The sequence below is a fragment of the Trichomycterus rosablanca genome, chromosome 11, assembly GCF_030014385.1.
Source record: "Trichomycterus rosablanca isolate fTriRos1 chromosome 11, fTriRos1.hap1, whole genome shotgun sequence".
Classification (NCBI taxonomy): Eukaryota; Metazoa; Chordata; class Actinopteri; order Siluriformes; family Trichomycteridae; genus Trichomycterus; species Trichomycterus rosablanca.
The window spans coordinates 30,565,214-30,591,453 of record NC_085998.1 but is presented as its reverse complement, the minus strand read 5'-3'; the positions used below and the strand labels follow the sequence as shown (position 1 = coordinate 30,591,453).

The window sequence follows — 26,240 nt, the reverse complement described above, 5'->3', positions numbered from 1 at the left end:
ATACCTTGAAACTCAACGCCACTCCCAGAACCAACTAACGTCGAGTTTCAAGGTACCACTGTATATCACTTTTAATGATCGCAAATAGAATAAATTAAGTTAATTAAGTCAACCCAAAATAAGTAAATAAGGGATTCTTCATATTTGTGACTACAAACCCTTTGACGCGTTAAAAGTATGCAATGTCGTGTGTTTATGACGTCACGTGGGGTTTTCCGGGTGAAAGGGGGAGTCTGATAGCATCAGCTAAGCTAACTTAAAAGTTGCTGGACGCCACAGAGCTGTGAGAAACCGTTCAGCGCTGAGAAGAGACCGAACACCACAGTAAACATGAAGGGTGGAAGCGAGTCCTACCGCTCTGCGTGTTTTATATAGAGTAAACACACACGCTGAACACACTGAGAGGAAATAAATAATAACGCGGCCGCTCCCAGGCATGAAGCGTATCACCGAGCTAACCTACACTCAGCTCCCGGGACCCAGCCGCGCTCCTCCCGCCGCCGCCACCACCACCAGAGAGCCCACGGTGGACGAGTTTACCGTACACGAAGATAAAGAACCCGAGTTAAAATGCGCCAAACCGCGAGTGGAACAAGTTTTCCAAGTCTCGTTTACTATCATCGGCCTGTTGGACCCAAATGGAGCGCACGGAAGTCAAGCGTCCAGGCAAATCTGGCTTCAGCTCAAGGGGAAGAAAGAGGATGTATCGAAAGCTAAGGTACATTTAAACTAACTAAACTAATGTTATTTGCTGTTATTTTATAAATAAGCATTGCTAACTTTCTGGCTACAACGCAAGACTGGCCAAGTTGAGACGGCGGTGTTTACTTAATATCTGTCAGCTACTTCTGAAAACTACATTCTATTAATACATACTAGGTAGTATGCAATATTAGTATGCAATCAATGGTATCGGTACTACATGAACATACTGTTTAGTATGGTAGTATGCTGTTTGGCTTGCAGCCACCCACTATTACACTGGTCAATGTTTGTCTGCTTATCTATGTAGTATGCAATATTAGTGTGCAATCAATGGTGTCAGTACTACATGAACATACTGTTTAGTACAGTAGTATGCTGTTTGGCTTGCAGATCAATGTTTATCTATAATAATAATAATAATAATAAATTTTATTTATAAGCGCCTTTCATAACACTCAAGGACACTTTACAAGAGTTTTTAAAACAAACATACAAAAGGACACAAAACATACAGGGACAATAAAGTGGAAATTACAGAGAATAGGCTATTTTGAACAGGTGAGTTTTGAGTCTAGATGTATGTAGATCTATGTAGTATGCAATATTAGTATGCCACCATTGTGTCAGTACTACATGAACATACTGTTTAGTACAGTAGTATGCTGTTTGGCTTGCAGCCACCCACTATTCTGTGGGTCTGATGTACATGTAAAGTACACTGGTCAGTGTTTATCTGTTTATCTAGGTAGTATGCAATATTAGTATGCCATCAATGATGTAGGTACTACATTAACATACTGTTTAGTACAGTAGTACGCCGTTTGACTTGCAGCCACCCACTATTACACTGGTCAATGTGTATATGTTTATCTGAGTAGTATGCAGTATTAGTGTGCCACCAATTGTGTCATTACCAAATGAACATACTGTTTAGTACAGTAGTATGCCGTTTGGATTGCATCCACCAACTATTCTGTGTGTCTGATGCACACGTAAAGTACACTGCTCAGGGTTTATTTGTTTATCTAGGTAGTATGCAATATTAGTATGCCACCAATTGTGTCAGTACTACATGAACATACTGTTTAGTGGCTATAAGCCAAACAACATACTACTGTACTATTTTGTGGGTCTGATGTACATCTAATGTACTCTGGTCAATGTTTATCTGTTTATCTAAGTAGTATGTAATATTTGTATGCCACCAATTGTGTAATTACCACATATACACTGTTTACTACAGTAGTATGCCGTTTGGCTTGCATCCACCACTATTCTGTGTGTCTGATGCACATGTAAAGTACATTGGTCAATGTTTATCTGTTTATCTAAGTAGTATGCTATTAGTATGCCACCAGTTATGTCGGTACTACATGAACATACTGTTTGGTACAGTAGTATGCCGTTCGGCTTGCATCCAGCCACTATTCTGTGTGTCTGATGTACATGTAAAGTACACTGCTGAGAGTTTATCTGTTTATCTAGGTAGTATGCAATATTAGTATGCCTCCAGTTGTATCGGTACTACATTAACATACTGTTTAGTGCAGTAGTATGCTGTTTGGCTTGCAGCCACCCACTATTTTACTGTTCAATGTTTATCTGTTTATCTAGGTAGTATGCAGTATTAGTATGCCACCAATTGTGTCAGTACTACATTAACATACTGTTTAGTACAGTAGTATGCTGTTTGGCTTGCAGCCACCCACTATTACACTGGTCAATGTTTATCTAGGTAGTATGCAATATTAGTATGCCACCAATGGTGTCGGAACTACATTAACATTCTGTTTAGTACAGTAGTATGCTGTTTGGCTTGCAGCCACCCACTATTACACTGGTCAATGTTTATCTGTTTTACTTCTGCAACTGTAGCACTGTCGCCTCACAGCAATCAAAGCATGACGGACTCCTTTGCTAAACCTTTAGCTTAATCTAGTAAAACTGTGACGGCAGAGGAAACACATCTGCTGCTGTGGTTTACCTTGTAACTACTGGTGCCTACATTTGACCCTGTGCACTTTTAAAGTGAGCAGTCACATTTGGGTATTTCTTAGAATCGGCTTTTTTTTTGTTTTAAAAATGGCTTCATCTTAAAGTTTTATGCAAGAGAAAGTCGTTGAAAATTAACCAATGGCATCACCGTGTCTGTGCCATGCAGGATCAGCATAAAACAGTGACCCAACCTTGGAGATCATTTTGTTACCCTTGCATTTCCTTCTATGAGATTAGATAGCCTAGACTAGTTTACCAGATAATCTTGAGTCTTTTGAAAGCTCAATATGAAACACTAATGAGTCACACCAGGTTTGTATTCAGTATATGTTTTAAAAGGCTAGTACAGTTCTGATCATGATCTTATACACGTGGTTTCACGTTACTCTCTTTACCGAAACTGCAGTTTACCGTAATGTTAGCACAGCAGAAATTTCTTGAACTGCTGAACTCGACATGACACAACCATCCACCACGGCTGTACTTTATTATGCCCTTCCTGTGACGCAGTGATGTTTACGTTCAGTTGTAAAGCAGAAACCAGCACTGCTGGTGCCAGGAAATGTGGAATATCCACAAAGTAATAACACTGGAATGGAAAACCCCAGGACTGGCATAATTTTGTTCTGAGTAGAATATTCAAACTGATGCTTTATACTATTGTGTAATTTAAAATTATGGTATTGTGTGCCATGGCTTATTTTACAGATTTACATGTCATGTCTTGTCATTAATCTCTTAGAAATGTTTATTAGTAGTAATAAACATTTCCATGCAATAAAATGAGAAAAATATATAAATGTATGTTTTACTGATTTGTAATGTATTGCATATTCCTGCATATCAAATATCCATACTGTCAATTATCATTGGCTCTTCAATAGACTAGAACTAGAATTGAAGGTGATCATTTTTATCAGTATGCCCAAATTAATGTTTGTTTGTCACCTGTAGACATTGCAGACTTATGTTCACCACCACATACTGCGTAACTAAGGTTGCCATATGATGTGGATCGGACACTTACATAACTACTTATCTCAAATCCTAACTTGGCTTTGCTCTGCTGTTTATAACTGTGTACAGTGGTACCTTGTAACTCAACGTCCCCCAAACTCAAAATCTTTGAAACTCAACGCCCTTCGTCGAGAAATTCATACTCTTAAACTCAACCTTTCCCTTAAACTCAACGTGTTCACTTTGTTTTTTTAAAAATGTATTTATTTAATTTCAAATTAACAATGAACAGTCGCTTTGTTCAGCGCTCGGCCTGAGCGGTGCGGTAAGACGTCATCAAAGTGCGCATATCAGACGAATCTGCATTTGTGTGGAATAACCGTCAAATCCAGTCCAAAAGCTCCACATGTATCTGTGTTTAGCTGGATTTTCTTCACTGTTTCACTTTGAAACTTGTGTTACAGCTTGAGGTTCTGAGAATTTTTTGTTATATTTTTTTTATTTTTTTATATTATGTGTTATTTTTAGTGTATAAGTGTCAAAAACAACCCCATTATTTTACATAAGCCTAAAATATATGCAAGTCCACGGGACCATGGAACGCATTAACAGGTTTCCCATACATCCTTATGGGGAAAAAATACCTTGAAACTCAACACCTTTTAAACTCAACTCCGGACCCAGAACCAATTGACGTTGAGTTTCAAGGTACCACTGTATTTGATTAGTTACATCTGTACTGTCACAAAAAAATCACTAACTGGGCAGTCCTGTTGAAATAGTTTCTGAGGTAATATATGGTCTGAATATGGTTCAGTTCATAAAAATCTGACATCGTATTTTCTACCTTTCTTTTCCCTAAAAGTACTACATTGTGAGAGATACTGTTATTGTGATAATGTTAGATGGTTTGGCTGTGTCACCCACCCGTGATCGATAAATTCATTTATTTTACTGTCATGTTACAGTGACTCATTAATCAGAAGACCAGTTTTCAGTGAAGCTTAGCTGTGGCTTATATCTGATATCACACCTCTCTGTAATACAGGTGTGTCACACCTTCCATGATGACATCAGCTTTTTTGCATTTTGCTCTGTCACAGTGGGGGATACCCCCCGGATATACTTCATTTTCAGTTTCCAATGCCCTTAAGAATTGTGAACTTCAGCCTTTGTCATTACCGGCAGTATGTGCTTGTGCTTGTAAAATACGGTAAATTGAACACTCATTTAAACAGAAACACGACCTTTTTTTGCTATGGTCTACCCCAGGGGGTTCCTGTGTCATAATGACACTTTATATTTGTTGCATAGAAGGAAAGGAACGCAGTCATTCCATCCCAGGCCCACATACATGCTCTCTGAGTCAACTATTAAGAAGTGTTTTTTTTTTTATTCTTTAGTTGTTTTACTAGCTAAACAAATAGTAAAGCAAGCAATAATGTTTCCCAACCACAAAATCTGCAATGTTGTATCTAGTTGGGTAATCCTGTGCACATCATAAATGTGGTAGTCATGCAGGATCACAGTGGTTTTGGTGGAGGGTGAGGGGGGTAAAGGAATACATTGAAATTGTGGAGTTATTTTTATGTCACTTATATGTTTTTCATAACCAATGTCGGGCCTTTATATATATATTTATATATAAACGTTTAATGCATAATGGTCTCAATCACATAAAATAATTATTATTTATTTTTAAATAGGCAAACTCATGCAGCCATACTGTGGTTTGTTTTGCAGGAGTATGTTAAAGGCCTCTGTGACCCTGAGCTTCAGGAGGAGGAGAGATACCCGGTGGATATGCACTGCATCTTCGTCGGTGCCGGCGGTCTCTTCCTAGACCACCTGCTGCGAGACACGAGCGCTGAGGTGCAGGTACTGGAGCCAGGCCGCCTGAGGCTCCTGGGCTGCGCCGAAGCCGTGGTGATGGCGCAGAGCCGAGTGCAGCAGTTTGTCGCCCTGTTTCAAGAGAAACGTAGCATGCCTGCTGACCGAGAGCCCTCCGTCAAGCGAACTTTTAAGACTTTTGTAGAGGAGCGCGCAGACAAATACACCATGGAGCTGTTGCTCCTGCCAAGCGCTCTCAAGGAGGAGCTTTTGGGGCTGGTGCACAGTCCAACACAGCATATTGTTGTAGGCTTGGAGCAGGACCGCTCTCAGACCAGCACTCCCGTCACGGACCTCTCCAATCAAATTCTGGTTGCTTCCTTTGAAGACAAGGCATCGTCGAGGGACAAGAAATTCGAGGACAAATTATCCAGGCCTGTGTCCGTGCCCGATGTGCTGGTGCTAAACGGGCGCCCGAATCACAAGCGTCGCTCATCCGAGAGCGAGCAGAGAGACACCAAAAGGCAGTACTCATTGGAGAGATGGGACGAGGAGCAGGACAGGGAGAAACAAAAGGACAGACGGGCACGGACCAGGCCCCTTGACAAAAGCGTCACGCTGGTACAGGACTCGGGTGAGACATCAGACGAGGAGGAAGCCGTAAGCCCCAAGACCAATCTGCGATGCCTGGTGAACTTTTTTAAGACCATGGGCTACCCACAGGACGTGGTGGAGCGCGTGGTACGTGAGACCGGCCAGACCGAAGACACCTTCCTGCTCCTGGAGCGCATAGTGGCAGAGAGCAAGAGGGTCGAGAAGACACAGGACGCCTCCACTATGGCTAAATCAGCCCCAACAACCAGCGACTTTAATTCCACTTGCGTCCGACTCAAGGAGAAGGAGCACGTGCAGGGCCGAGCGCTAACGGAGATCAAGTTAAAAGAGAACATAAGAGTGCCCAGCAGTAATGGTTGGAGCCAGAAGAGCCAGACCATCCCTACAATAAGTCTGGACAGCGATGATGATGTGGTCGAGGTAGGGAGGAAGTGCAGGACAGTTGGCCCACTTGAGCGTAAACCAGACTCCATGTTTGATTACTTGTCACGGGGAGGCTCTCAGACTGTTGGTCCTACGCGGATGGAAACGGTGATGCCTCTGCGCAGCTCCGCTACGGAGTCACGCCCGGGGTGCTCCTACCAGACCATCAGTACACGGTTGTCACCGGTGCGAACAGAGCCACCAGCGCCCCCCAAGGCCATTCCTCTCACAGGGATGTCGCGCTTTCAGCAGTCCTTGCGCACCCCGTATCGCCTGGCCTTAAAGGACGTCCCCGGACGCTCGGACCTCCGGCACGTTATTATAGACGGCAGCAACGTGGCCATGGCGTAAGTCGTGTTCAATAATCTAACTGTATTTTATACTCGGCATTTAGCAGACGCTCTTATCCAGAGCGACTTACAGAAGTGCTTCCATAGTAAACGTTACCTTACTGTAGTTTAGAATACAAATCTGCTGAAACCCTGTTAGAACCAAAGGTTTTTTTATTCAAGAAATGAGTACGTCAGCTTAAGTGCTTAGTAAAGAGGTGACGAAGGTTTTGAATCGTCTTTTAAAGACAGCAAGAGACTCAGATGTTCAGACAGACAGAGGAAGTTCGTTTCACCACTTGGGTCCAAGTACAGAGAAGAGCCTTGATGCTCGTCTTTCTCGAGTCCTGGGTGGAGGATCAAGTCGAGCGAGACTAGTGGCTCGGAGGTTGCCTGGTACAGAGCGGGGTTTTATTAGACCTCGAAGGTAACCTTGGGCTGGTCCACTCCATCTTTGGCTTTGTAGGCGAGCATCATTGTTTGAAACTGAATGTGCGCAGCCTCAGGAATAATATAATCTGGTCATTGTTTGATAGTTATCTTTAGGGCCCAACTAAATTCACAGAAAAATTTACCTAATTTCACAGAAAAATTTACCTAATTTCACAGACCTCGTTTTTCAAAAATCGCAGATTTTACTACAGATTTTTTAAAGAAAAGTGCCACGTTTCACGGCAGTCAGTAAAAAAACACGTATAAATTAAATGATATTTGTGTTTTGATGACACCCCCCCCCCCCCCTTTTGTGTCCTCATAATTGGTTGGGAGTTTTCCAAACTGGGCTGCACAGTGGCTCGGTGGGTAGCACTGTCGCCTCACAGCAAGAAGGTCCTGTGTTCGTTTTTGTGTGGAGTTTGCATGTTCTCCCCATGTCTGTGTGGGTTTCCTCCGGGAGCTCCGGTTTCCTCCCACAGTCCAAAAAGCAAAATGCAGTCAGGTTAATTGGAGACACTGAATTGCCCTATAGATGAATGGGTGTGTGTGTGTGTGTGTGTTTGCCCTGCGATGGACTGGCGCCCCATCCAGGGTGTTACTGTGTGCCTTGCTCCCATTGGACCCCCACAGGACCACCACAGAGCAGGTATAATTTAGGTGGTGGATCATTCTCAGCACTGCGGTGACACTGACACGGTGGTGGTGTGTTAGTGTGTGTTGCGCTGGTATGAGTGGATCAGACACAGCAGCACTGATGGAGTTTTAAATACCGTGTCCACTCACTGTCCACTCTATTAGACACTCCTACCTAGTTGGTTCACCTTGTAGATGTAAAGTCAGAGACGATCGCTCATCTATTGCTGCTGTTTGAGTCGGTCATCTTCTAGACCTTCATCAGTGGTCACAGGACGCTGCTCACGGGGTGCTGTTGGCTGGATGTTTTTGGTTGGTGGACTATTCTCAGTCCAGCAGTGACAGTGAGGTGTTTAAAAAACTCCATCAGTGCCACACCACCATGTCAGTGTCACTGCAGTGCTGAAAATGATCCACCACCCAAATAATACCTGCTCTGTGGTGGTACTGGGAGAAAGGGGGCTAACAAAGCATGCAGAGAAACAGATGCACTACAGTCAGTAATTGTAGAACTACAAAGTGCTTCTATATGGTAAGTGGAGCTGATAAAATGGACAGTGAGTGAATTTACAAGGAGGTGGTTTTAATGTTATGGCTGATCAGTGTAATTTTTAACTCATTTTTTGTTAATGGAGTTTTTTGCTGCTCTGGGGATGTTTTAAAGTTTGGGATATTCTTCATAACCAAAATGCTGATTGGTAATTATGAAGAACTTCGTCCTGGGCTGTGTTCTTATTTCTTAACTGTCCTGGAAAACAAAGTAAATCGTAGCTCATGTTTCCTTACAGTAGCTGTGGATGGGCTGTATACATCAGTGCTTCAATTTCAAGTTTTTTATGATGTTTCTGAATCTGTAAAAAGGTGTTAAAGGTTAAGGAGTCACTTCCAGTAAGCTGTGTAAATGTGCATGTTTTTAACCCCATGGTGTGAAAATGTGTGTAAGCGTGTGGGTGACCTGTGTTGGTTGTTGGTTCAGGTTGTGGGCTCCCTGCCCACACATCTTCATACTTCCTCTTCTCTCTTGTCTTTAGCTTCTTTTTCAGCTGTTCTGTAGGTGATTTCCTGCACAGATCTTTTGTTGTGACAGTAACCGTGGACCCTGAGTGATTAATGCTTTACGAGTGGGAGGAAGACTTACAATGAAGACGTATTTAAATAATAGTAAAGTTTAACGTGGGAATGAAGTAGTAGTAGTGGAAGGTTTAAAAAAAGTCATCATGTTAAATAGAAGTGAGAGAAATCATAGTAAGATGAAATGTGGTAACTCCTGGCCTTTTAAAAAAAAGAGTCCATGGGTTAGAACACTTCTCACCCATTGTCTGTTTTTTCCAGTGCTGTACTGTTGGCAGAATAATGTGATTTTTCAGTCGGAGTCATTAGGACTATTAATAAAGCAATTTTTTATAACCATAAGAAACTTAAATAAATAGTGTAAACACATTGGATTATGCCATGTAATAGTTTTAAATAGTAATACATTTTTAACATGAGTAAGATTTGCCCAGAACCTCAGTATAAACATTACCTTTGCTTTTTACCTTGTCTTACCTTTGACTGTTAATTGATCCAAAAGTACAAGTAGGTAAATAGTATTATAAAATGAACACAGTGTGTGCTGAACCAACAACAAGATTTTAATGAAGTTTAATGTACTTTTGAGTTTAAATGAAAATGATCTAGTTCTCATGGACATCTAGTTGTCCATGTGCACCAATCTTCAGTACCCTGTCTCAGTGCTTGGTGAAACATCTTTTAAGGCAAGGCAAGTTTATTTGTATAGCACCTTTCATACACAGTGGCAATTCAAAGTGCTTTACATAAGGAACTATTAAAAGCATTAAAACATTCCTGAGATCTAGAACCTCAGAAAGACTTCTTGCAAACATTTAGTCACAATGAAGAGAACATGAAATTAAAACAGAGAGATAAATTAAGAACGTGAAAAAACTAAAAGAAAATATAGTAAAATGAGGGCCACACAGACTCTCAGTAAATATTTACCTTGATCTGGGTGGCTCGGTGGGTAGCACTGTCGCCTCACAGCAAGAAGGTCCTGGATTCGATCCCCAGGTGGGGTCGGTCTGGGTCCTTTCTATGTGGAGTTTACATGCTCTCCCCGTGTCTGCGTGGGTTTCCTCCAGGAGCTCCGGTTTCCTCCCACAGTCCAAAGACATGCAGTTGGGTTAACTGGAGATACAAAATTGTCCAGGACTGTATTTGACATTAAACTTGTGAACTGATGAATCTTGTGTAACGAGTAACTACAGTTTCTGTCATGAATGTAACCAATGTGTGTAAAAGATGACATTAAAAACCTAATAAATACAGTGCCTTGCAAAAGTATTCAGCCCCCTTGAACTTTTCAACCTTTTGCCACATTTCAGGCTTCAAACATAACGATATGAAATTGTAATTTTTTGTGAAGAATCAACAACAAGTGGGACACAATCGTGAAGTGGAACGAAATTTATTGGATATTTTAAACTTTTTTTAGAAATAAAAAACTAAAAAGTGGGGCGTGCAATATTATTCAGCCCCTTTACTTTCAGTGCAGCAAACTCACTCCAGAAGTTCAGTGAGGATCTCTGAAGGATCCAATGTTGACCTAAATGACTGATGGTGATAAATAGAATCCACCTGTGTGTAATCAAGTCTCCGTATAAATGCACCTGCTCTGTGACAGTCTCAGAGTTCTGTTTAAAGCGCAGAGGGCATCATGAAGACCAAGGAACACACCAGGCAGGTCCGAGATACTGTTGTGGAGAAGTTTAAAGCCGGATTTGGATACAAAAAGATTTCCCAAGCTTTAAACATCTCAAGGAGCACTGTGCAAGCGATCATATTGAAATGGAAGGAGTATCAGACCACTGCAAATCTACCAAGACCCGGCCGTCCCTCTAAACTTTCAGCTCAAACAAGGAGAAGACTGATCAGAGATGCAGCCAAGAGGCCCATGATCACTCTGAATGAACTGCAGAGATCTACAGCTAAGGTGGGAGACTCTGTCCATAGGACACAATCAGTCGTACACTGCACAAATCTGGCCTTTATGGAAGAGTGGCAAGAAGAAAGCCATTTCTCAAAGATATCTATAAAAAGTCACCTGGGAGACACACCAAACATGTGGAAGAAGGTGCTCTGGTCAGATGAAACCAAAATCGAACTTTTTGGCCACAATGCAAAACGTTATGTTTGGCGTAAAAGCAACACAGCTCATCACCCTGAACACACCATCCCCACTGTCAAACATGGTGGTGGCAGCATCATGGTTTGGGCCTGCTTTTCTTCAGCAGGGACAGGGAAGATGGTTAAAATTGATGGGAAGATGGATGGAGCCAAATACAGGACCATTCTGGAAGAAAACCTGTTGCAGTCTGCAAAAGACCTGAGACTGGGACGGAGATTTATCTTCCAACAAGACAATGATCCAAAACATAAAGCAAAATCTACAATGGAATGGTTCACAAATAAACGTATCCAGGTGTTAGAATGGCCAAGTCAAAGTCCAGACCTGAATCCCATCAAGAATCTGTGGAAAGAGCTGAAAACTGCTGTTCACAAACGCTCTCCATCCAACCTCACTGAGCTCGAACTGTTTTGCAAGGAAGAATGGGCAAAAATGTCTGTCTCTCGATGTGCAAAACTGATAGAGACATACCCCAAGCGACTTGCAGCTGTAATCGCAGCAAAAGGTGGCGCTACACAGTATTAACGCAAGGGGGCTGAATAATATTGCACGCCCCACTTTTCAGTTTTTTATTTCTAAAAAAAGTTTAAAATATCCAATACATTTCGTTCCACTTCACGATTGTGTCCCACTTGTTGTTGATTCTTCACAAAAAATTACAATTTCATATCGTTATGTTTGAAGCCTGAAATGTGGCAAAAGGTTGAAAAGTTCAAGGGGGCTGAATTCTTTTGCAAGGCACTGTATATAACAGCAAATAAAAAGCTGCTTCAAACACCCTTCAGCATGACAGTGATTCTACACACTGCTGCCTTTTTCCAGTTAGTCTACTGTTATAAGACAAAATGTGTAAATTATTAACTATATTGAATATATGCTATTTTTTCAGGTCTTACTGAATAATGATATACACCGATCAACCATAACATTATTACCATATAGAAGCACTTTGTAGTTCTACAATCACTGACTGTAGTCCATCTGTTTCTCTGCCTGCTTTCACCCTGTTCCTTAATGGTCAGGACCAACGCAGGTATTATTTAGGTGGTGGATCATTCTCAGCACTGCAGTGACACTGACATGGTGGTGGTGGTGTGTTAGTGTGTGTTGTGCTGGTATGAGTGAATTTTTAAACACCTCTCTGTCACTGCTGGACTGAGAATAGTCCACCAACCAACAGCGGCCCATGGGCAGCGTCCTGTGACAACTGATGAAGGTCTAGAAGATGACCAACTCAAACAACAGCAATAGATGAGCGATCGTCTCTGACTTTACATCTACAAGGTGGACCAAGTGTCTAATAGAGTGGACAGTGAGTGGACACGGTATTTAAAAACTCCATCAGCGCTGCTGTGTCTGATCCACTCATACCAGCACAACACTGTGCTCTGTAGTGGTCCTGTGGGGGTCCTGACCATTGAAGAACAGCATGAAAGGGGATAACAAAGCATGCAGAGAAACAGATGGACTACAGTCAGTAATTGTAGAACTACAAAGTGCTTCTATGTGGTAAGTGGAGCTGATAAAATGGACAGTGAGTGTAGAAACAAGGAGGTGTTTTAATGTTATGGCTGATCGGTGTATATTTGACATAATGCAAATAGATAGATGACCAACTCGGTTTATGATAAATTGTTGCTATTTTAGTACTTGCCTGTGGGAAGTATCCTCATACTTTTTGTCTATAAAGGCTGCACAATTAATTGTATTGGCTTTCTCATCTGATGTGATGACCGTGATAAATCAACATGGTTCACAACCTTAAATAATTCAGAGTAGATATGAAAAAATGGACCAGGACACCCTTAGTAATTACCGTGTGTTACAATGAGTTTTACCATTTAGCAAATTCAGGATTTAGTTTTGTGTAATAATTACTGCATGATACTTAGACCTACTGGGACAGTGGTAGCCTAGTGGGTAGAGCTTTGGGCTATCAACCGGAAGATTGGCGGTTCAAATCCAGGCTCTGCTATGCAGCCACTGTTGGGTCCTTGAGCAAGGCCCTTAACCCTGGCTGCGTCCGGAATCGCATACTTCCATACCCAATAGTACGCGAAATGAGTACGCGAGAGCGGTTAGTATGTCCGAATACATATTATACACAAAGAGGTACGCGAGAAGTACCCGGATGACCCACTTATTGGGCAGCCATGTTTGAGTATGCAAGCGATGCACACTTGCGGTCCGTTAATGTGTCCCATAATGCAACTGGAGCTGCGTAGGCGTTCGAAGCGTAATAAGAAACAAGAAAGATAGCGGTCCTCTGTTTACAAGTGTAAGTAAGATAAATAAAATAAAACATTTTAAAGACGAATTAATAACAAAAACACGATAAATATCCAAAAGTTTGGCGAGTGGGGTTTGTAATGAGTCTGTAACCATGGTGATATTACGTCATCACGTCCCACGTCATCACTTGACGTTGGAAAGATGGCGGATGTAGTGCGTAGCAGTGTTGTGTGCATACTGCATACTTCTGTACTGGAAGTATGTACTTTTTTTACCTGCAGAGTAGTGCATACTTCCTCCAATCTAGTACATACTCTGTAAGTATGCGATTCCGGACGCAGCTCCTGTCTGCTCCAGGGGCGCCGTGCCATGGCTGACCCCAGCTCTGACCCCAGCTTCCAAACAAGCTGGGATATGCAGAGAAAGAATTTCATTGTACTGTACAGCTGTATATGTATATATGATAAATAAAGTACATCTTCATCTATCTATATAAGATATCAGCGTCAGCAAATTAAGCATTACAGCCGGTGATGCAGTGGGTGTTAGTTAAAATTACCAAGTGTGTTTTAATGTTTAATATACAAGGGAGTAATTAGTGGGACTTTTGCATATTTTGCAATTTGTATTTCCAGATTGGCAAGGTTATTTTACTATATACGTCAACTGTGGTAGATTTAGCAAAACTTCCTGTTTAAAATCACTTTCTCTCTCAGAGGGAAGTTCCCATTGATGTGTATTATCTTAGAACAAAGTCACAACCCACTGTTTGCATGCGCACACACACACACAAGTGTCTGGGTTTGCTTCTGTACTTTTATTGTAAATACAAAAAATCTCCATGGTGATTTTACTCCTACACCTAAACCAAAATCTCCATTTTTAAATGACAAGCACTGTTTAAGACTAGAAAGTAAACCCATTTTTGTTTCTACCCTTTTTATTTATAAAACCCTTTCTCTTTCTTTCCTTTAGGCATGGACTGCATCGAGTGTTTTCATGTCGAGGGATTGCCATTGCCGTGGAGGCCTTTTGGCAAAGGGGACATCGCGAGATCACCGTCTTTGTCCCCCAGTGGAGGCAAAAAAGAGACCCCAACATTACTGGTAAGGATTTTTGCCAGCGTGAGCTCGTTATAATGGGGGAATTACGGAGAATTACATTTAAGCCTTTTGATTTGAATTGCAAATTGTGTGAAATTCCTCTTGCTGATTCATATGACTCATAAGACAAATTATCATATAGTGGCTTGGTGGTCACCTCATAGCAAGAAGGTCCTGGGTTCGATTCCTAGATGGAGCAGTTTGGGGCTTTTCTGTGTAGTTTGCATGTTTTCCCAGTGTCTCTGTGGGTTTTCTTCCAGGTGCTCCGGTTTCCTCCCACAGTCCAAATACATGCAGTCAGGTTAATTGGAGACAGTGAATTGCCCTACAGGTGAATGGGTGTGTGTGTCCAGGGGGTTACTCTGTGCCTTGCGCCCATTGAAAAGCTGGGATAGGCTCCAGCACCCACGACTCTAATTGGATAAGCGCTTTGCAAATTGTCATCTTGCGCTGGCTCGGTGGGTAGAACTGTTGCCTCACAACAAGAAGGTCCTGGGTTCGATTCCCAGGAGGAGCAGTCTGGGTCCTTTTTGTGTGGAGTTTTCATGTTCTCCCTGTGTCTTCGTGGGTTTCCTCCCACAGTCCTAAGACGTGCAGTCAGGTTAATTGGAGCTACTAAAAAGTCTTCCGTGTGTGTGTGTGTGTGTTTGTGTGTGTGTCTTGTAATAGACTGGCAACCTGTCCAGGATGTTTGCTGAATTTGCCATTTTACTATTTCATTAAGTGTTGGCTGTCGGAACTGTAATTTTACATGATTGTTGTGTGTTTTTATAGAACAACATCTCCTTAATCAGTTAGAGGACTTGCGATTGCTGTCTTTCACCCCATCCAGGGAGGTCTGTGGACAAAGAATAGCTTCTCACGATGACAGGTAGTCCTTAAGCTTATGAGCAATTTCAATACACGTGCAAGGTTTTGCTGCCCCAACAGATTGAGTTCACACCGCTGCTGCGTAATACCCATAATACCTCTGTGTTGTTAAAAATCAAATCAAAAGTTTGTCACATACACATAGTCATACACAGTACACTTGGCAGTGAAATGCTTTTGTGACTTCTCGGCCACATTAGTAATTAGTACAAAATTGGAGTGCAAGATGGACAGATGGACTACAGTCAGTAATTGTAGAACTACAAAGTGCTTCTATATGGTAAGTGGAGCTGATAAAATGGACAGTGAGTGTAGAAACAAGGAGGTGGTTTTAATGTTATGGCTGATCAGTGTTTCTACATCAAGGAAATATGAATGGAGCACCTAGACCACCAATAAACTGTGAAATTCACCCAAACATCAATGTTAAACCAGGAACGGCCAAACCAGAATAACCCACTATCACCTGATGAAAGGGAAATTCTGGGAAAACACCTGTTTTAATAAAACACATCCTAATAGAATATCCCAAATACACCAAGAAAGGAAAACAAGTACACATGCTTAAAACCATAAAAGAAACCCTTACACAAGACAACACAAGAACAGTTTAACCTACCTTGCAGCCATTAAAATAAAAATGAAAATATAAAATAAAAGTTTTTAAAATAAAATAAAAACTAGATAAAATAAACAGACAGAAACATAATACCTATTTTGTCATTAAATGACACATATGTGTTAAACATGGTGTTAATACCCAAATAATGAAAGAAATAAAATGTTGTTGTTGTTTGTAGATTCCTGCTTCATCTGGCAGAGAAGACGGGAGGCATCATTGTCACCAATGACAACCTGAGGGATTTCGTTGCCCAGTCTGATGCTTGGGCAAAGATTATCAAAGAAAGGTATTTTTTTTACACTCAGTTTTATTGTTCAGTTGGGGAAACTATCTATGTATTTCTGTATGTTTTGGTAGCCAGGGAAATGTAATATTCAACAGTGAGTTATAAAAGTATTCAGACCCCTTGCCATTTTGCACACTTTGTGTTGTGGATTTGATTTTAAATAGATATCATAAAGCAATAAGCCACGAGAGGCCGTGCGTTACTGTGATTTTAGCACGGGGATGCCGTTTTTGGCACGACGCGAAGCGGAGTGCCTAAAACTTCTTTCCCCGTGCTAAAATCATAACAGTAATGCACGGCCTCTCGTGGCTTATTGCTTTTATAAAACGGCGGTCAACCAAAAATATAATAAATACAACAATGTTTAATTCATAAATGTATTTATTGTGTATAAACTTACAATAAAGCATTCTTCCGCGACGGAAAATAGTTCGATTAACAGTGTTGCTAGGCAACATGAGGGCGAAAATAACATTAACTTTTTCGATTCAGTGGCGTATTAATATGGAATGATGTGAGGTGGTCATAGGTGTGCGTTTATCGGGGATTTTACAACGGCTTCGAACGCGGCTCAGCCAATCAGATTTTAGGACCGGAACTATCCGTTTTATAATTGCCATTTTACCTTCAATACTTATGGTATTATGTCCGCATTCTCCACCATTTGTTAGGTAGTTTCTCAAAGTCCTGTCCCTAGACTTGAACTAGACTTGAACCAGCAGACGATTCATATGTTGAATCTCGTACAAGGAAAGCACCCAGACCAGACACCAAGTCAAATGAATGCCTTAGTTTACTGAAAGAAAACAGAGTTTTTATAAAGACCAGAAAAGTGTGTGTGTGTGTAAATGTGAGTGAGTGAGTGAGTGAGTGAGTGAGTGAGTGAGTGAGTGAGTGAGTGAGTGAGTGAGTGAGTGAGTGAGTGAGTGAGTGAGTGAGTGAGTGAGTGAGCGAAGCGAGAGAGAGAGAGAGAGAGAGAGAGAGAGAGTGTGTGTGTGTGTGTGTTTTTTCATAGTGTGTGTGTGTGGTTGGTGTGTGTGTGTGAAGGCTAAACTACATGAGAAAGTTTTAGGGAGGACAGTTTTGATCAACAAGAACAAAACTAGCCAGAACAACCTTCAGAACTGCATTCTCAGCTCATGAGCAGTGAAAAGAGCAGAAATACTTAGGCATAATACCATAAGTATATGGACATAAGTGTAACTAAGATCTAACACCCAGCATCCGATCTCAGACCAGCCATAAATGGTACATCACAGAAGCTTGGCAAAAGGAACTGAAAACTTGTACCACCAATAAACCTTTGGATCCACTCCTACCATAAAACAGATAGAACTCAATACTTCAAACCATGATGGGAACAAATTATTGTATCACCGTAAGAGTAGCTGTGCAGTGCCTGTTTTTTTCTTATTTCTCTGACCAAGGCCCTTTTTGTCCAGACAGCCAGTTCTAGGCAGGTTGAAGTTGTGGCAAGCTCTGTCATCGAGGCCACAGTTGTCTTGGGAACACACTGCTGCGAATTGCTACTTTTAGATCATGAAAATTTGCATACGATGCTTTGTTTTTTTTCCTGTGTATGCATTGTAAATTGTGGCTCCTTAAAGATCTGGGTGGGTGCCTATTTATACAATGTCCAAATGATTCTGTACATCCTAGCAAACAGAATGTACCTGGACACACCAAAAGTCCACTACAAGGAGTGGAAATACTTTTCTGAACAGAGGATTTCAATATAAAACATGTTTTTACTATCATAATGGCTGAGTTGATAAATCAATTCTTAGCTGCAGCGGTCTGGGTCCTTTCTGTATGGAGTTTGCATGTTCTCCCCGTGTCTGCGAGGGTTTCCTCCAGGAGATCCGGTTTCCTCCCACAGTCCAAAATCATGCAGGCAGATTAATTTAAGATACAAAATTGCCCATGATATTAAAAACTTGAATTGATTAATCTTGTGTAATGAGTAACTACCGAGTATGTCATTAATGTAACCAAACGTGACGTTAAAAAATCCTGGGCAGCACGGTGGCTAAGTGGGTAGCACTGTCGCCTCACAGCAAGAAGGTCCTGGGTTCGATCCCCAGGTGGGGCGGTCCGGGTGCTTTCTATGTGGAGTTTGCATGTTGTCCCCGTGTCTGCGAGGGTTTCCTCTGGTAGCTCCGGTTTCCTCCCACAGTCCAAAGACATGCAAGTGAGGTGAATTGGAGACACTAAACTGTCCAAGACTGTGTTTGATATAAACTTGTGAACTGATGAACCTTGTGTAATGAGTAACTACCGTTCCTGTCATGTGACCAAAGAGTGTAAAACATAATAATAAAATAAAATCCTAATAAATAATAATTCAAATGTTTCTGTTCAGGATTTTACAGTTTATCTTTGTGGAGGATCACTTCATGATCCCAGATGATCCTTTGGGAAAGCGTGGGCCTCACTTGGATCACTTCCTGCACAAAGATAGCCGGTAGGTGATTCCAAACCTATATACCTTGTAGGTACTTGCAAAGGTCCTTAAAAACAAAAAAAGTACCCGACACCTCTTTATTCTTCCCGTAGGCCGAATGTTGTCACGCCCCCTCTTAGAAGGGATCTGCTGGCCACATCTCATCCACCACATTTCGGCCCACCCGACTGGCATCCACCTCACCCGCCTCCTAATCCGCCGTCACAGCGATCGCCATTGGAAACCACGGAGCTGAAAAGGAGGCTATACGACATTTTCCCTGACCAGAAGCAGCTCATCGACCGCATACTCAACGAAAATCCTTACATGCGAGACCTGAACGCGCTGTCGGGGCTGTTACTGGGATGAGCACTTCCGGTTCAGACATGTGACTAATACAACGGACTACAGTTTTACCAGGGAGAGTGTTTGGTTTCTACAAAAGACGTTGTGGTCACTTTGTTTGCTTTAAGGTTTTCTCTACTGCTCTGTTTTTAACATTACTGAATCCTCCAGTGTAGCTACAAGCACAGCTAATACACTTTAGCTTGAATTTGCTTTGAACAGAAGTGTCAGATCTTAAGAGATGTACAGTCCACGTGGCATATATTTAATGTAAATGTTTAATGCAAATATTCTGGTTATCATTTATTAATGATACGAGACGAAATCTTTGTTCTAAAAGGTAAACCAGCTACACTGTTCTTATTTACTGGCTTTGCAGCAATGTCTGCTAAGAAACATACCTTTTTTTGCTAGGATTGTCAGTTTCATGGCAAATTCATCATTTTTTTCTTTAATTTATTATAGCCTGATTAAGTGCCATAAGAATCAGATGACAAAATGTACTTTGACATGAACCAATCATCATTTAAATTCAAATAAACAATGTTTTTGGGGTTGCATTTAAAATTGCATTTAATAGAAACGGTCTAAACACTCACTCACTTTCTTAACCGCTTATCCAGTAATGGGCGGGGGTAGGGGGGAGCCCATCCCAGCTTTTCAATAGGCGCTTAGGCACACAGTATCACCCTGGACGGGGCGCCAGTCCATCGCAGGGCAGACACACATACACACAGCCATTCACCTATAGGGCAATTCAGTGTCTCCAGTTAACCTGACTGCATGTTTTTGGACTGTGGGAGGAAAACAGAGCTCCAGGAGAGGAAACCCACGCAGACACGGGGAGAACATGCAAACTCCGCACAGAAAGGACCCGGACCGTCCCGCCTGGGGATCGAACCCAGGAAACCTTCTTGCTCTGAGGCGACAGTGCTACCCACCGTGCCGCCCTGTCTAAACACTTCAAACTTTTTTTTTTTCAGTTTCCTTATCAAGCCTGTTTCTGTTTAGAATGTCTTAAAGTTCATAGACACGTTGCTCAATTATCAAATACTTCCTTTCCCATCTTACAATTGTGTAACACCAGCTTTACAGGAAGTGACTTCAATGTGAAACTAAGTGGCTGACTTTCATATTGTAATTCATGTACAGATTTCTACGTAATGTAACCTCCATGGAAATGTTCCACAGCTCGTCAGTGTCTTCGCTTCGACCCTGTAAATGTTTTTTTTTTTTTTTTTGCTGTCTTCATTGTGCAGCAGTGGGGGTATCATTTAAAGGTTTGTATATAATATTGGGACTTGTGGAATCCCTCTGAATTTGAGATAGTCAAGGCCTGGGCAGACAGCATATGATCCTGGTGAAATGTGGGTATCTCACAGTGCAGCTGTTAAAAACAGCTGGTTTTCGTCAGTGGATGATGGTTTCAATAAAAGGCCGTATGTGTTTATCACTAAGTGATTTTAAGTCATTTTTATTATAGCACTAGGGCCTGTAAGAACTCTCTCTGTCGTTTTTAGGGTACATTTGGTTCAATTGGCTGCATTAATTGGCATCTAGATGTGTGTTTGTGCGAGTGCATCTAGTGTTTTTGAGTGGTTCTGGACCCCTACAGGAAAGCTGTCCAGGATAAAGCAGTGAAATTAATTAAAAAGATTTTATCATGATTATTATGAATAAGTATAAGACGTTTCACATTATTTTACATTTATTTATGCATCTTTAGTTCGCAATTTATCTTGGTCAGGATCTTGATAAATCCAAAGCCTATTCCAAAATAGAATAGAGCTTAAACTTGGCACTGATTTATTGCAGAGCATCATTCACACCACAACTTGGAGTGAACAAGTGAATTTGATTATGGGTTCTTTCCCAAAAACTGGGCAGGCGTGTGAGTGAATGGATGAGTGTGTGATGCCCTGACGTGTGTTAAAAAGCCAATATTTTCTATAACCTCTTTTTGTCCGTCAACCCTACGTGTCTGTCTTTCTGTCTGTCTGTTCCTTTAGCTCCAAACCTGGCAGTTTTACTGAGTCGCATTATTATGAACACCAGCTAATATCCAGAGTTACCACCGTCTGCAGCACAGACAGCAGCTAGACGGGCTGGGAGTGACTCAATAAGGTCCTGGTAGGTTGTCACAGGTATCTGGAGCCATGCTGACTGCAGTGCATGCCACAGCTGCCGTAGGGTGCGGGGTGCGTTAAGGAGGATCCCACAGATGCTCGACTGGGTTCAAGTCTGGGGAATTAGGAGGCCAGGGTGGTACTTGGAAGTCTTGGTCATGGTCTTTTAATCAATGTTGGACATTTCTAGCCGTGTGACATGTCACATTGTCTTCATGGAAGATCCCATCTGCCCAGGAAAGGCCATTTTACCCATGGTACTTTTACCCATGACAACATGAGGGATATACAGTATGTGCAGTTTCTTCATGAAAGTAGGAAGTGGTCATAATAATGTGACTGAACATGTATATATTCACACAGACACGGGGAGAACATACAAACCACACTCAGAAAGGACACGGACCCCACCAACTCTAACAGTGCTAAACCACTGTGCCACTCCCATGGGTAAACTAGGTATTTTGAATACAGTAATCCTTACTCCATTTCTGCCACTCTGTCTGGTTTATTATACTGTACTGTACGTTATGACATGATCAGTAAGACTCTGCCCCCTATTGGTGCATTAGTGAACTGCATTGAATGTACTTAATCTGTTTATGACCTGAATCAGCAGTAGAGGGAGACATGGTTGTGTCCTGAAGAACAGCTGATTGCTGGCGTTGTGTATGCATGCAGGTTCAACACCATACAACTAGAATTGAGTGAAAATATACAACAAGAAGCCTCAGTAAACAGAGAAATACTGTTTATTAATACATACATGCTGACCATTTTGAGTTTAAATAAAAAACATCTAGTTCTCTTGACAAATGTCTGCTCTGTTAGCCTCAGTTTTTAAAAACACATGCTTAACACATCCCTAATAACCTCTAATAAGCAATGATGACTTTCATTCTGCAAATGTTTTCACCCACACAGTGGCTCACTGGGTAGCGCTGTCGCCTCACAGCAAGAAGGTCCTGGGTCCGATCCACAGGTGAGGCGGTCCGGGTCCTTTCTGTGTGGAGTTTGCATGTTCTCCCCGTGTCCGCGTGGGTTTCCTCCGGGTGCTCCGGGTTTCCCCCCACAGTCCAAAGACATGCAAGTGAGGTGAATTGGAGACACTAGATTGTCCAGGACCGTGTTCAATACAACCTTGTGAACTGATAAATCTTGTGTAATGAGTAACTACCGCTTCTGTCATGAATGTAACCAAAGAGTAAAACATGACGTTAAAATCCTAATAAACAAACAAACAAACAATCCCACCCAAGATTGAGACTGAGTAAGCCACTTTAGGATATTCCAGGACTGACTGCTTTACCAAATTTGACTTGCAAGTGTGCTTGGGATCATTGTCCTCCTGGAAGGTCCAATTATCCACTATTAATGCGGACACTTTCAGTTTTTCTAATGTGCATATGTATACTTTCCAAATATCAAGTGTGCTGGAAAAAAAATGAATGGGCAAGTTTGTATTCTTCACACAGGTGCCCCTCTGTGACAACATTCTTTACTACCGATTCTGGTGTTTTCTGGCTGTGTTGCTGAGGGCTGACAATGGCTGACAAGAAGTTTTGTCGATGGTTTAGTGTGGGTCAGGTTCATGATAGACCAAATCCTGACATGCAAGAAGGTGGAAACTGTAAAGACGTCCAGGAAAATCGGTTTGCTAATTTTGGAGAAGCATGGGCGGCCCAAAATTTCGGGGAAGAGTTTTGTGGCTGTGGGGGCGTCCCTATTAAACTCAGTGATCAGATTCTCAAAGGTTCTGTAACCTCTGACTGAAACCTATTTTACTATGCAAATTTTACTGACGCAAGTTGATTTTTTTGGAGTACGCTGAGAATTGCTGCTTGGGACCGGCCCTTATTTAATGTTTACAAAAATATTACTGAGATTCCGAAAAAGCGGCTGAGTTGATGCATTTTCTTGTTTTGTAAAAATGGGTCAATTTATCGGTAAAGGAAATATCAAGTGTTTACTGAAATAATCTCTCTTTTTTTAAACTGCTGTTAAGTGCAGAGGTTACACTCGTAATTTGTAACACAATCAGTAGAAAAAACACACTTATTACCACAGTAGTAACACAGCCAGCTGTTTCCAGTAGTACCAATAGTACGACATGCTTCTTCCCCAGAGCTGTAGCACTTTTTAACCACAGTTATTCCATGACATTAAAACCACCTCCTTGTTTCTACACTCACTGTCCATTTTATCAGCTCCACTTACCATATAGGAGCACTTTGTAGTTCTACAATTACTGACTGTAGTCCATCTGTTTCTCTACATACTTTTTTAACCTGCTTTCACCCTGTTCTTCAATGGTCAGGACCCCCCACATGACCACCACAGCAGGAATTATTTAGGCGGTGGATGACTCTCAGTACTGCAGTGACAATGACATGGTGGTGGTGTGTTAGTGTGTGTTGTGCTGATATGAGTGGATAAGACGCAGCAGCACTGCTGGAGATTTAAATTGCCACGTCCACTCACTGTCCACTCTATTAGACACTCTTACATAGTTGGTCCACCTTGTAGATGTGAAGTCGCTCATCTATTGCTGCTGTTTGACTTGGTCATCTTCTAGACCTTCATCAGTGGTCACAGGACGCTGCCCACGGGGTGATGTTGGCTGGATGTTTTCGGTTGGTGGACTATTCTCAGTCCAGCAGTGACAGTGAGGTGTTTAAAAACTCCATCAGCGCTGCTGTGTCTTATCCACTGATTCCAGCACCCTGTCAGTGTCTGTCACTGCAGTGCTGAGAATGACCCACCACCTAAATAATACCTGAAGAATACTGAAGAACAGCATGAAAGGGGGCTAACAAAGCATGCAGAGAAACAGATGGACTACAGTCAGTGATTGTAGAACTACAAAGTGCTTCTATATGGTAAGTGAAGCAGAAGTTACAATCAACCCTTTGAGGGCCACCATAATGCAGAAAATGGGTTGGACACCCCTGCTCTATTATATAATGATACACTCTTAAGCTGACTTCAGTGTTGTTTATTCCATGTTCTGGTCAGAGAAAGAAATCCAAAGAAAAGAACCCCATCTGCCCCCTTTTTCCAGCCTCTTCTTATTTGTAATTTTTCTTCCGAACATGGCAAGGAAAAAAGACTCAGTGTTCTGTTCAGGGAGGAAAACTCAAATACCATCAACATTCCAAAACAGTCCAACATTCTCTGCAGTGTTTTGCTCCCCAAATCTCCTCCCTCTAAATTCCCCCTGCTCTCCTTCTCCTCTTTCTTTTTCTTTTTATAAGCAATCAAAAATCAGGATTTCTGCTTGATTAAGTTTAAGGAAGTGGCTTCATTTTTTAATCATCAGCATTCCTGTGTAGAGGCTTTTTTCACATTTGTAGAACTGAGAGACTAAATAAGGGGCATTTTAGAGGTACAGCATGCAATGTGAACGATCAAACACATGACTTCATATGCAAGCTTGTTATTGTGTAGAATTACCGAAATACACAGATCAGCCATAACATTAAAACCACCTCCTTGTTTCTACACTCACTGTCCATTTTATCAGCTCCACTTACCACTTTGTAGTTCTACAATTACTGACTGTAGTCCATACTTTTTTAGCTTGCTTTCACCTTGTTCTTCAATGGTCAGGACCCCCACAGGACCACTACAGAGCAGGTATTATTTGGGTGGTGGATGACACTGGCATGGTGGTGGTGTGTTAGTGTGTGTTGTGCTGGTATGAGTGGATCAGACACAGCCATGCTTCTGGAGTTTTAAAACACCTCACTGTCACTGCTGGACTGAAAATAGTCCACCAACCAAAAATATCCAGCCAACAGCTCCCCGTGGGCAGCGTCCTGTGACCACTGATGAAGGTCTAGAAAATGACCAACTCAAACAGCAGCAATAGATGAGCGATCGTCTCTGACTTTACATCTACAAGGTGGACCAACTAGGTAGAAGTGTCTAATAGAGTGGACAGTGAGTGGACGTGGCAATTTAAATCTCCAGCAGTGCTGCTGTGTCTGATCCACTCATACCAGCACAACACACACTAACACACCACCATCATGTCAGTGTCACTGCAGTGCTGAGAATGATCCACCACCCAAATAATACCTGCTCTGTGGTGGTCCTCTGTGGGTCCTGACCATTGAAGAACAGGGTGAAAGCAGGCTAAAATTTATGTAGAGAAATAGATGGACTACAGTCAGTAATTGTAAAACTACAAAGTGCTTCTATATGATAAGTGGAGCTGATAAAATGGACAGTGAGTGTAGAAACAAGGAGGTGGTTTTAATGTTATGGCTGATCAGTGTCAGTTCTGTAATAAATATAAGAGCACAGACAGTGTATTCAAATCATATTATGATGAGTTTATCGAATTACACCCACTGCTAAGAGGAGCCAAAATCAATCATACAGAAGTAAATCTTTCAAAACAGAAAGTTTGTTGAAGAATGCAGTAACTTTTTAATATAACAGTAATACAGAATAATAATTTCAGACTGCTAGAGCTGCCCCAATTAAGTGATGTTGTAATTAAGTGGAATTGTTTAACTTACCAAGAAATCCTTCATACTTACTTCTACAGAACCTTCTAAATAAGTGTTCCTTACATTTACTTTGACGTTTATTTAATGGCAGACAGTTTGAACCCAAGATATTTCATGTTTGGTCTGGTCAACTTCATTTCATTTATTAATAAACATCCATTCCTGCATTTCATGCCTACAACACTTTCCCAAAAAGTTGGGATGGGGGCAATTTAGGGCTAGTAATGAGGTGAAAAAACTAAATAATGATGTGATTCCAAACAGGTGATGTCAACAGGTGATTGTAATCATGGTTTGGTGCAAAAGCAGCATCCAGGGAAGGCTGAGTCTTTGATGAGCAAAGATGATCAGAGGACAATGTACCTCAAAGAAAGATTGGAAGGGATTTGCATATTTCTCCCTCTACAGTGCATAATATCATTAAACCATTCAAGGAATCAGGAGGAATTTCAGTGCGTAAAGGCCAAGGGTGCAATTTTAAGCTGAACGTCCGTGATCTTTGATCCCTCAGACGGCTCTGCATCAAGAACCTCCACTCAACAATATCTGATATAACTACATGGGTGAGGGATTACTTTGGCAAACCT

At 41.7% G+C, this 26,240-nt stretch overlaps 1 protein-coding gene across 1 annotated transcript; it reads left to right on the top strand.

Annotated features, from left to right (window-relative positions):
• Window positions 1-252: 252 nt before the first annotated feature.
• On the top strand, window positions 253-20,446 carry n4bp1 (nedd4 binding protein 1). Its single transcript, XM_063004162.1, has 7 exons — window positions 253-718; window positions 5,401-6,872; window positions 14,317-14,447; window positions 15,219-15,315; window positions 16,115-16,222; window positions 18,585-18,686; window positions 18,779-20,446. Exons 1-7 carry the CDS (start codon window positions 437-439, stop codon window positions 19,032-19,034), a joined length of 2,448 nt encoding a protein of 815 aa, XP_062860232.1. The 5' UTR covers window positions 253-436; the 3' UTR covers window positions 19,035-20,446.
• The last annotated feature ends 5,794 nt before the right edge of the window (window positions 20,447-26,240 follow it).